The sequence below is a fragment of the Manihot esculenta genome, chromosome 4 (assembly GCF_001659605.2).
Source record: "Manihot esculenta cultivar AM560-2 chromosome 4, M.esculenta_v8, whole genome shotgun sequence".
NCBI classification, from domain to species: domain Eukaryota; kingdom Viridiplantae; phylum Streptophyta; class Magnoliopsida; order Malpighiales; family Euphorbiaceae; genus Manihot; species Manihot esculenta.
Genome location: NC_035164.2, coordinates 28,017,242 through 28,029,253, shown reverse-complemented (window position 1 = coordinate 28,029,253; position 12,012 = coordinate 28,017,242). Strand labels below are relative to the sequence as shown.

General features: G+C 30.4%; 2 protein-coding genes across 3 annotated transcripts; both read left to right on the top strand.

Annotated features, from left to right (window-relative positions):
* Positions 1–516: 516 nt before the first annotated feature.
* Positions 517–4,343, top strand: LOC110612956 (protein XAP5 CIRCADIAN TIMEKEEPER). Of its 2 annotated transcripts, none has more exons than XM_021753827.2 (12): positions 517–851; positions 1,050–1,115; positions 1,206–1,270; positions 1,362–1,474; positions 2,451–2,523; positions 2,628–2,704; positions 2,788–2,849; positions 2,951–3,082; positions 3,209–3,262; positions 3,513–3,578; positions 3,702–3,776; positions 4,054–4,343. In XM_021753827.2, the coding sequence occupies exons 1-12, from the start codon at positions 681–683 to the stop codon at positions 4,102–4,104; spliced, it is 1,005 nt and encodes a 334-aa protein (XP_021609519.1). In that variant the 5' UTR covers positions 517–680; the 3' UTR covers positions 4,105–4,343. The 2 variants fall into 2 exon arrangements, with proteins under 2 accessions (XP_021609519.1, XP_021609518.1); XM_021753826.2 differs by having other exon boundaries at positions 518–851; positions 2,448–2,523.
* A 3,019-nt stretch (positions 4,344–7,362) lies between these two features.
* Positions 7,363–11,993, top strand: LOC110613879 (translocon-associated protein subunit alpha). The gene is made up of 8 exons (XM_021755253.2): positions 7,363–7,555; positions 8,217–8,381; positions 8,497–8,547; positions 8,732–8,820; positions 10,232–10,309; positions 10,446–10,649; positions 11,062–11,133; positions 11,659–11,993. Exons 1-8 carry the CDS (start codon positions 7,495–7,497, stop codon positions 11,707–11,709), a joined length of 771 nt encoding a protein of 256 aa, XP_021610945.1. The 5' UTR covers positions 7,363–7,494; the 3' UTR covers positions 11,710–11,993.
* The last annotated feature ends 19 nt before the right edge of the window (positions 11,994–12,012 follow it).

The window sequence follows — 12,012 nt, the reverse complement described above, 5'->3', positions numbered from 1 at the left end:
AAATTTTATGTGATTAATAAAATAGAATATAAAATGAATATTTTATTTAAACAATGTTGTTTTTTGTCAATATTATTATTTACATTTCATTCACACTTTATGTACATATCATAAATTAATAAAAAATTTAGAATATGAAAAAAATAAAATTTTATTTTATTAGTATTATTGATATAAAATAAAAAATTTTGTATATGAGTAATTAGCATATAGTCTGTAACGTTGTTGAATATAAATGTTTAATGAAATATTTTAACATATAAAAATTACATATGATATATTATGTTAATTTTATTTTATTTTTAATAAGTATTTATTATTATATACAATAAATATAAAATATATATTTATTTTTAGTATGAAATTTAAATTAAATAAATGTATATTTATTAATAAAAAATAACCATTATTTTATTAATAAAATTAAATGTTTTGAATATAAATGTGAAATAATTTAGTTTTTTTTTTTTCCAAAATTTTCTTATTTTTAAATAAACTATAATCGGAGCCGTTGGTCATAGTAACCAGATTGAACGGCTGTCGATCACTTTTTCAGCTAATAGCACTTGAGCCTTTACTGTTCCTTCGTCGAGCGACAAACAAGAACCTTAATCCAATTTTCCGGGATAATTTTCGTTCTACAGGGAGGCATAACCAGGGAAAGTAAAAGAAAACAAAAGATGTCGGGCATGGGAGATGGCTATGTGGGCACGGCCCAAGACGCCGTCAGGATCCGGCGGTTAGAGAAGCAACGAGAAGCCGAGCGTCGCAAAATCCAAGAGCTTAAGACCAAGTCCGCCTCCGCCAAGGGCCAGCCTGGCCTCCTCCAATTCGGGTCAAGCACCTCGGAGGTACGTTTGCGAAACCACCTTCAGTCAGTTACTCGGTTTTATCAACTATCACTTCTCTGCTACCTAGGGTTTGCGTTTTACAATCATTTAGGGTTTTAGTTTCTCGGCAAACGAAAAGTTTTCTTTTCCTCCTTCAATTGCTGCTCCCGCCCCCCCAACCCTGTTTTTACACATGTTCTTATAGTTTGTGGTTAACAGATTCTCGAGACTGCATTTAAGAAGGAGACTGTGGGTTTGGTTACAAGAGAGCAATATGTTGAGAAGGTAATAGAGTTTTTCCCCCCATCTCTTTGGCAATAATGGAAGCGTGAGGTGCTTATTCTGTGTTGTTGTATATGTGCTGCATATGTTAAGAGGGTCAATATTCAGAATAAAATTGAAGAGGAAGAAAAGGAGAAGCTACAAAAGTTGCGGCAAGAGTGAGTTTTACTTCCCTGCATTTGCCTTCCATTTTTTATTTTTTTTTATATCCTCTCTGGTTATGTGTTGGGATTGTGCATTGTGTTGTAGGGAGGAGGAACTCCAGTTAGAAAAGCGGAAAAAGAGAAAGATTAAGGGGAATCCTCGGTTATCATTCGCTGATGATATTGAGAATGGAAGTGAAGAAGAGGATGCTGAAGACAGTAAGATATTTTTCAAAGGCTTTGATACTTTTGATGGAATATTCCTGATGCTAGCCCAATATTCTCATATGCTATAATAATACTTTTCAAAGGCTTTGATACTTGCTGGTGTTTATAGATGTTTTGGAGTATTTGCCTTTGAACTTCAGTTTGTTTTATGGCTTGATATCCTGCGGGAAGAATGCAACTCTGGAGATAGTTCATACCAGTTGATTAAATAATCATATAAATGTTAGTTTATAATTAATTAGAAGGTAGGTGCATTTTTATCAAATGATAATCAACTTCTCTTATTAAACATATGATTTATGTATTAAAGTAATTAGGAAAAAACTTAGCAAAAGAGGTCCATAATACACCCATGTTCGTAGACATCTTACACCTCCAACCTATGCCATAGATGTTGACAAATACATTGGATTTCAAAATTTTGACTCTATATGGGATAAAATGAATGAAAACAAATTTTTACACCACAAGAGTTAGATTTTTTTCCTCTAATATTTAATCTACTTTACTAGTGGCGGTAAAACAGATTTTGAATGTTAAACTTGATAAAATTACTATTCCTAAATCTGGATGGAAGTTTTTAGAGATAGGTTAAAAAAAGTTAGGTGAAACTGAAATTTTTAGTAATTTAAAAAATATAATAATTTTTAAAGCATATAATATTTCAATTTTATATCTTTTTTTAAAGGCCAAGACTACATTTATATGCCATTTTAAAAGTAAGATTACAATACACTTACTATTTTTAAAATAAAATAAAATGGCTTGCCCCCATATATATGGGGTGCAGGGTCCCCCTACCTTCCACCTGTCTCTGCCCCTATCTTTTGCTTTTTGCTAAATTTTTGCTGATTAAAAATTTGCATAGCTGTCATAAGTAAACCTTGTTCATTTATTATTTATATCCTGTTCCATGGTAGCATGAGAATCTGAATTGAGTATTCACTTTTTCTCCTTGCTCCAGAAGGTGAGTCAAAAAAATTAGTGCCTGGGAAAGTTGGCAAAGATCCCACAGTGGAAACGAGCTTCTTGCCTGATAGGTTTGACATCTTACTTCTCCTCGCCACACAGTCTTGTTGCATGTAGATGTGCATGAGCTTCGAACTAACATATGAGCTTAGGGGTGATGAGGATGCTGTTTCAGTGAGCGGGAGGCAGAGGAGCAAGCTGAGCGTGAAAGGTTGCGGAAACAATGGCTTCGTGAACAGGAACAGATTCGAAGTAATTTTGTGTTTTGGCTCTTCCTAATGTATTACTAATATCTGGAAAAATATTTATCCTGAATCAAACTCTCGATATTTCAGATGAGCCCCTTGAAATTACTTACAGCTACTGGGATGGAACAGGCCATAGGAGGGTGATCCAGGCTAGTTACATTAACCTGTCTATACTTTTGTTCCTCTACTTTTTTCTCTTTGTCCATACTGTTGACTTTTGTATCCTCTTTTTTTGGGACCTGGTTTTTAGGCACGTAAAGGTGATACCATAGGAGAGTTCCTTAGGGCAGTTCAGCAACAACTTGCACCTGAGTTTAGAGAAATCAGGACAACATCTGTGGAGAATTTACTTTATGTGAAGGAAGATCTCATCATTCCCCATGTGAGATGATTTTCAAATTAAGCTTTTCAATTACTGTTTGTGTTTGACTGTATATTGTGATTTGTGATCACATTCTAACTTATTTTCACTTTATGATTTTTTTTCTCTGTGATTTTGGAATTTCAGCAACACAGCTTCTATGAGCTTATTGTTAACAAGGCTAGAGGCAAAAGTGGACCAGTAACCCTCAATTCCTTTAAACTCTCTCCTATTGCATTTTATTATGATGTGATAACTGTAGCAACATTGATTATATAGATAATCAATTGTTTTATTGACCATACTCGTAATGATGAATGGGGAACAAAAAAGATATTAAATCCTAAAATCCAATGGTATTTCTGGATGAGTAACATTTGTATTCCTCCTAACCCCCCCAACCCACATTGTTTTTTGGAATATGAAGCTTTTTTCCCCCCTTTTTTTGCAGCTGTTTCACTTTGATGTGCATGAGGATGTGCGGACCATAGCTGATGCGACAATTGAGAAGGATGAGGTATTATGTTTACAGTATTCAATTTTAAGTAGTTGTCATTAAGGGGGTTTTCCCATATGTCATGCCCAATCATGTTCTTCGACACGAGCTCAAGAAAAATATATATATATATTTTTTCAACAGTCTCATGCTGGTAAAGTTGTTGAGAGGCATTGGTATGAGAAGAACAAACACATTTTCCCTGCTTCAAGATGGGAGGTGCTCTCTCTCTCTCTCTCTCTCTCTCTCTGTGTGTGTGTGAGTGAATGTGGTTTGTTGATGAATATTGCAGATTGCATTATTGTTGGAAAATAATGCTTAATACTTCTCAAAAACAGAAATCTGGCATTAACTCTGACAAACTGGACAATCCAATCTGGGCTGTTAACTTGGCCAGTCTGCTGTGCTGGCATATGTGTTGTGAATGCAGCAGGGGGAGTTAATTTAAATAAACAAGGATAAGTCATATTAATTCTTTTCCTTTTCATTGTGATAGATATATGACCCATCAAAGAAGTGGGAGCGTTACACCATCCATGGAGATTGATCTAGTAGCTGGATTTGTTTTACAGCCATGGCAAGGTTTTGTGTCAACTTATAGGGGCACTAGTTTTTTTTGTTTCTTTTTCTTTTTAACAAAAAAAATAAATTAATTGTGCGGTTTCATTTCAGTATCATCAAGTACTTATATGTAGTTGATAGTGGCTGGAGTTATAAATCTTCTACTTGGCATTTTTTTTCAGAAAGTATATATACATCTTTTACTGCTGCAAGAATTCAGCATAATTCATGAGCATTCTATAATCAATAACCTTGCTTATCATGACTAGAGCTCACAATTGATGATTACGGGTTTTGTGCATGAGCATGAAATACATATTTGAGGAAAAGGAGACATATTATAGATCTTCTACTTGACTAGATCTCATGGTTTGAAGATGAAGTTGGGTGATGTCTCCTGCTTGAACTCCAACTTGTCGATTTTTGTTAATAGAAAAAGTGAAATAGGATGGTGTCATCTTTAGATAACTGCCTTCTCTTATTAACAAAGAACCCCCAGGGAGCATGTTTTGTAAACTTTACATGCCCGAAATGTGTTACCTGCCCTCTGTTTCTTTGCTTTTACTATTGCTATTACTAGTATTTAGATTTGTACTAATAATATTATGTACTAAAAGTTTACGTATTATTTAAGTTCATTTATGACGCTTGACTATAAATACAAAGAAGTTTCTCTTGACTAAAACTAAATATTTACTATAAATACAAATAGTATTTAAATTAAAATTAATTTAAAACTGAAATTAATTTTTAAATATGTTAATTAGAAAATATTTAAAATTATTTCTATATAATTTAATTATAAAAGTACCAAAGTAACAATAACACATCTAATAGTTATAGAGGTAAATAGTATTTTAAAATGAAATGATAGCAACCGTTGTACATTGTATTTCATTAATAATAATATATATACATATAAATAAATTTTTATCAGTTTTTTAATATACAAATGTCTTATTTATTAAATAAATAAAAATATAATATTTTTTATCCAATTAAAAAGGTAATACGTGAAATTTTGTTATCTCCCTTTGCCACTTTTATGTATAGTAAATATATAAATTATAAATAATTAACTCTATTGATTATGAAAAAATAAAATTAATCTACGAGAATTAGAAATATAAATTAATTGTTTTATAAAATCATATAAAATTTTTACAGGCGCAAACAATTAACCAAAAATCAAAATAGTATTACAATCTATAACTAAATCTAAAGCTAAAAAGATTTATTTAATTAAATTTAAAATAAAATAAAGAAAATATTTCAAATTCTGGATAATGTTAGATTCTTAACCAATCCTGAAACTATTTTTTTATGGAATTAGCTTCAATCATATTTTAACCTTTATATATTATAGTACTTTTTAACAAGTTGATATTATTTGTTACACATATATATCTTTTTAATTTTAAAATTAATAAATTTGTATTTTTCTTCAAAGTATAATAATTAACTATATTTAATATTTTATTGTCGTGTACAAAGTAAAGCAAGTTTCAATGTAAATTAAATAGTAATAATTTTTTTAATGCATAGTATGAACTTTTTTTTAAAAAAATAATTTTTTTATTTTTTTTGTTAATTCTTTTGTTATGATTGATAAAAAATTACAAAATTTTCTTTGAAGATATATTTTATTTTAGTTATTATTTTATAAAATTTTATATTCAAATTAAAATAAAACAATTACTCCTTTCTTTCCATAATTTTTATACATTTTATTTTTTTATATATATTAAAAAAAATTATTAACTTTCGGATTATGTCCATATTAATATTAAATTCAATTAAATTATTTTGAGATGTTTTCTAAAAGGCGAATTATAAAAAAAAAAACCTAATTGTTGTATATATTTATATTTTGATTTTAATTTTTTAATTTTGATTTAATTGCTAAATTTAATAGTTTGGTATAATTTTAGTCGATATATAAATTTCTAAATTTAATAGTTTATGTGCAATTTGATTGTCTAGTTAATAAGTGTATTATCATAATTATTTTTTTAATTGATCAATGAATCAAAAAAGTCTACCGTTTATATTATTTTATATTTTAATTTAAATATTTAAATTTTAAATAAATTGGTCAAATATTTATATTTAAATATAACTATAATTTTGATTAATTTTTAAAATTAAAATTAAAGATAAATAATTTAATTGTTAAAGATATAATTAGTAATAAATTTTATTTTATAATAATAATTATAGACATTTTATAATAAATATATTATTTAATTCAAAATAATAGTGTATATAAAATAATTAAAAATAATATATCTATTATAAAATCTCCACAATTATTAATATAAAATAAAATTACAAAATCTGTCTACTGATATAACTGTCCACGATATATAAATTAATATTTTTTAAAATTATATATATTATTTAACTATAATTAAATTTAAGTTAATATTATTTTCATAGAATTAATTTATATTTAGAAAATAATAAAATATTATATTTGATATTTTATTTAAATTTTTATATATTAAATTTTAAAAATAGACTAAAATTAGTTCCAAATAAGCCAATTAAACTAAAATTTAAATATTTAGATTAAAATATAAAAATACAAACATTAAATTTTTTTCAGTCATTTAATTATTAATTTATATAAAAAAAATAATATACGTAATATGCTAATTAAACTATAAAATTTAGAAATTTATAGATTAAATAAAATTATACCAAAATATAAAGATCGAATCAATTAAATTAAAATTTAAAAATTTATATTAAAATATAAATACATGTAAATATTAGATTTTTTACAAGATAAAATTAAATAGATTACAATATTCAATTTATTATAGTGTACACAATAATGTTAGGACAATTATAAAAGAAAAAATGGAAAAAAAAATTATAAAACATAGAGAATAATTAAAAAAATACAAAATAATTAAAAGTTGTAAATTTATTTAAACTTTAAAAACATCTTAAATAATAAAAGAATAATATAATTGTAAAGAATACGAATAATAAATTAGCTTTTTAGATAATCATATTATTTATTTTTTTCTTTTATTAATTTTGTCTATAATATTATCCATAATAAACAATTAATCATAATTTAATATGAAGGTAAATTTCAATGATATTATATTTCTAATAATTACCAAATATAAAAAAAAATAAAGAAATGGAAATGCAAAAAAGGCATAATTGAACGACATCGTTTGACTTCATTCCCACGTTGTTTAACAAACTGTAATGGCAAACTTGCAATCTACCATTTCCAAGCACACAAAATAAATACCATCTACTATTTCCTCGTATTTGACTGGAGAGACAAATTTTGGTCTCTGGCGTCGTATTGATCTCCACGACCGTCGACGAAGCTGCCTTAAACACGGCGACAATGAACAATCTTAGGGTTTTCTTCTTCGCTCTCCTCCTTATCGCTTCTCCCCTCCTTCAAGGTTCTTCATTCCCAATTTTAGATCTAGATCTGTACTTATGCTCAACTTTAAATATTTATATATGTTTTATGTGGTTGTGTTTATGGTCTTTGATCTATAGACATGAGATCTAAATCGATATATAATTATGTTTCTTGTGAGGTTTCGGCTTTGAATTTTTCTTTCACAAGTATTAGAACAAGGTGACGCGGTGTCGTTTCTCTGGGTTTTGGGTTGTCGGGATTTAGCTGATGCTTTTGGTTGGTTTTTGAAGGCTAAATTTAACTTGATATTCTCTACGTCTGTGGGAAGGGGGCAAGAAAAGTGATTTAATATATGTGGTTGTATTTGTTATTTTGTTTCCCTTTTCGAAAGGGTGATTAATCACGATTTTTGCTATGTGAAGTAAAAGTATTTTTCTAATTAAAAGAATTACTATAAACAGATTAAATACCATTTAAGTAATGTGTACTTTCTGGGTTCTGAATTATATGCTTTTGATTGCCAATTTACATTAGATAGGACTGGAGTTGTGTTGCTTTGATTTTTTTTTTTAACTCCATGCCTGTTTGTCAGTTTAATCTGTCATTTTCTAATGGAAACTGCCACTAGAAATGATTTCTCCGGGTTTTGAGTATCTGAGAAAATTCATCTAAAACTTGATAATTCTTTCCTGTTACAGTGACTAGGTGTCAATCAGATTCTGAAGCAGACGTCACAGAGTCTGCCGAAGAAGTAAGTGATCTTGGTATTGTTGGTGAGGATGCCCAGTATTTTGGCGATGGAAATTTTAGCCCTGCTCCAGGAGTTGATTCCGTCTGTGTTTTCCCCAAAAACAGTGCACGTTGTAGGAATTTCATCTATTTGCTCATTGATATTTCTGTTTTCACTATAATTTTAAGAATGAATAATCTGTATGATGGATGTGTTTGTGTTTATTTATTTATTTATTTTGGCTGCAGTGGTGCTAACTGGTGAAGATACTGAACTCCTTGTCGGACTCAAGAATGATGGTATGTTGGACTTGTTATCAAATTACTTGTGCAATGAAAGTACAATTCTAGGTTATAACTTCTCAGTCTACCTTATTTTTATTCTAGTTCTTATCCAGGCTTAAGCCCTATAATTTGCTTTTGTTTTTTTGCTATATTATTCAATGTAGAAATATGCTCATGCGATCCATTGGTTGGAGTGCAGGGGAGTCAAGCATAAATGTCATTGCAATTAAAGGCAGTGTTCATCTTCCATTTGATCATCATCTACTTGTTCAAAATCTCACTGCTCAGGTAAGTGTGGAGTTTTAGATGTTTCAGTTATAGTTAACGTGATGATGATCTCAAAATCAGGTTCTAGTTTGATTTGTTATATGGGTAGATATGGTTGTTTGCCCTTTTCTGGGTGTGCCCATCCCAATGGGGGAAATAGAGGAATCTAACCTCTCTCCTCTTCCTCCTCCTCTTTGTTCTTGCTGTCTCACACTCATTGACACACACTAACATGTACGTATGCACGAAATGTATCACAGAATCATTTTTTAGGTGGTTTCTATACATAGAATAAACAATGACTTAAGCTCTAATTTCTCGAGAATAGATTATAGAAATAGCTGCTTCAAACTCAGGGCCAAGATCAAAGATCAGATCAAGTTTAACCAGTAAAAAACGCATTGCTGAATTATGGGTGGAAAGAGCAGGGTGTAGTTGGTGGATAGAGAGAACATGCTTCCCTTAGTGAGAAGTGTAGCTAATGAATTTTTAGGAGTGAATTTTATCATTTACCCTCTTTCTCTGTCCTTTCTGATCGTAAATATTCTTTAGTTTGTTGTGGGAGAAAGGATGGGCGCCCATTCCAGGTATACTTGGTGCACATGACAGCCACTTGTTAATGATAGCAAGTTAGGGAATGATAAAGGGGATTTTTTGAGAATTGTTAGCCAGAGAGAGGTAGTGGTGGAAATTCCAAGAATTCTCCAAAAGTTTCATAAATTAAGGTACTTATAGAATAGGGCTAGTTGCTTTAGTATTGTTTGTTGTGTGCATTGTATCACAATCAGGAAAGGGTTAGTATTTGCCCGTCACTTTTGAGTCTAGTTGCACAAGTCTGCTCATATCATTGCTTTTAAATATGTGTAGAATTGTGATCTTTTAAAATTTCCCCAGTCAATTATTTTTCTTTGGGCCATTCAGTTGCTTAAATTGCTTACACTAGAGTTTTGAGTTTATATAAATCAATTGCTTCTCTTCACCACCACTTGATAGCTTGAGCATCCTCTATTATGCATATGTATTTCCTTTTTATCTAAATCTACTTCTTTCTGCTCCATTGTGTATAGTAAGTGATTTATTATAAATTTTATTTACATGCACATGTAATGTTTTTATACATACAAATATTTGTGCATGTGCTGTGTGCATTGACCCACTAACAAAATTTTTGGATCTGCCACCGTTACCAAGGTTTTGCAAACCAGATTTATGGGCTAGGTACTATATTTTATAATCATTGCCTTAAATTGTAATTTTTGGAATTTGACATTTTTTTCTATTGCATATCTTTTTCTCTTATCTTTCTCTTAATTGAAAGTTTATATTTTTTTCTAGAATTATTAGCAATTTAGTATAACCACTGCTTTCTTGCTTTCCTAGGATTCTGTTGATTCCTGTTTTTATTTTGTTGTTTACTGTTGTTCAACTGCAGGCCTTCAACAATGCAACTGTTCCTGCCTCAACACAGGCAACATTCCCATACACTTTTGCAGTCAGCAAGTACTTGCAGGTACATGCATTACTCTCAGAGTTTTATGATTCATTATTGTCAATATACTTGCATTGCTTGTCAATCTTATTTCTACATCAAAACTGAAATATAGAGAAGTTGGCGATTCAACATGTATGTTTAAATTTTTGGGCAGCCTGGAAGCTTTGATCTTGTGGGCACCATTTTTTATGAGATAGACCAGCATCCATATCAGAGCACCTTCTACAATGGTACCATTGAAGTTGTCGAGTCTGGTGGCTTCCTCAGCGTCGAGTCAGTTTTCCTGGTTACCCTTGGATTTGCCCTTCTTGTACTTCTTGGTCTATGGATTCATGGTCAAATACAGAACCTTTCTAAGGTACTCGCTTGCCCGGATGCCATAATTGCTTTAATAATTCCTGTAGTGATCATCTAAGATTCTAAGTTATGCTTTTAGATTGTATATGATGAGAATATGATTCTATCATGGGAAGGTTAAATTAGTATATTGTAAAAGATATCAATTACTTCATTTAAAAGGAGACTTTTGGTTGTTCTGTGCGCTTGCAAGTTGCAAGAGATGAAATTATGGGATAAGTTGGTGGATGATAAAGGTCAGGCAAATAGCTTGGTAGATGTCTGGCCTATATACCTGCCTGCCATTTTAGATGTTTCATATATCTGCCAGATGCTCTGTTATGATATCTTCAGTCATATGTACCTGCAATTTTTTGATGTTTAATTTGTTTGCTTCGTACATATTTTAAAACTTGCTTCTTCTGTTTGGTCAGAAAACTAAGAGGGCTCCTAAGGTGGAAACTGGAACTGGGACTAGGGATGTCTCAATGGATGAATGGCTTCAGGTTTGTGGGGTTTACATGTTTTTATCATGCATGACCGAGACATGGATTTGAAAACGTGGCCCCTCTTTAAAAATAGCAAAAGAGGCCAAATTTGCCCTTAAACTATACATCGGGGTAAAAAATGCTAAATTTCATGTTTTGGTTCAAATTTGTCCTAAAGTATTATTAAAAGGCTAAATAAGTCCAAATTAGTCTAAACAGACCGAGGACAGCATAGGCTCATCTTTAGTCTATTTGGGCTTATTTGGACTTTAGTTCAGAAGCAAATTTAGACCGAGACATGAAAGTTAGCATAGGCTTATCTTAGTAGGCTATTTGGGCTTATTTGGACTTTAGTTCATAAGCAAATTTAGACCGAAACATGAAAGTTAGCATTTTTTAATGCAAATTTGGACTTTAAGCGCTTAAAAAATTTGTTGTTTCCATTAAATACATGGCATGATTATCTTCATTTTGAACATCATTTCGGGTGCAAGAAACTGTTTCTAATGAAATGCATTTCTACATTTTTTTCTGGATGTTCAGGGAACTGCGTACACTCAGTCGTTGTCCAGCAAATCTAAGAAGAAGAAGTAGATGTGTCAGTAGCTGAGTCAGCTGAACAAGGCAAGGCACTGCACAAACCTGTAACTCACGCTTAGGGTATTTGAGAGCTCATAAGTTGATGTAGTTACCGAAATTTAGTCCAGAAAGATATGTTTCTCTGTTGTAGCATGTGAAAGAAATTTGTTTACATTTTTTTAAAAAAAAAAAAACGTGAATTTTGGAAGTTGAGCCTTTTTGAGGATGACTAACTTCATCTGAGGTAGGAAAAGGATAGATATGATTTTCTTGAACCTTTATAAATTTCTTATTTGAAATGCTTGCTTTTGTATTTCA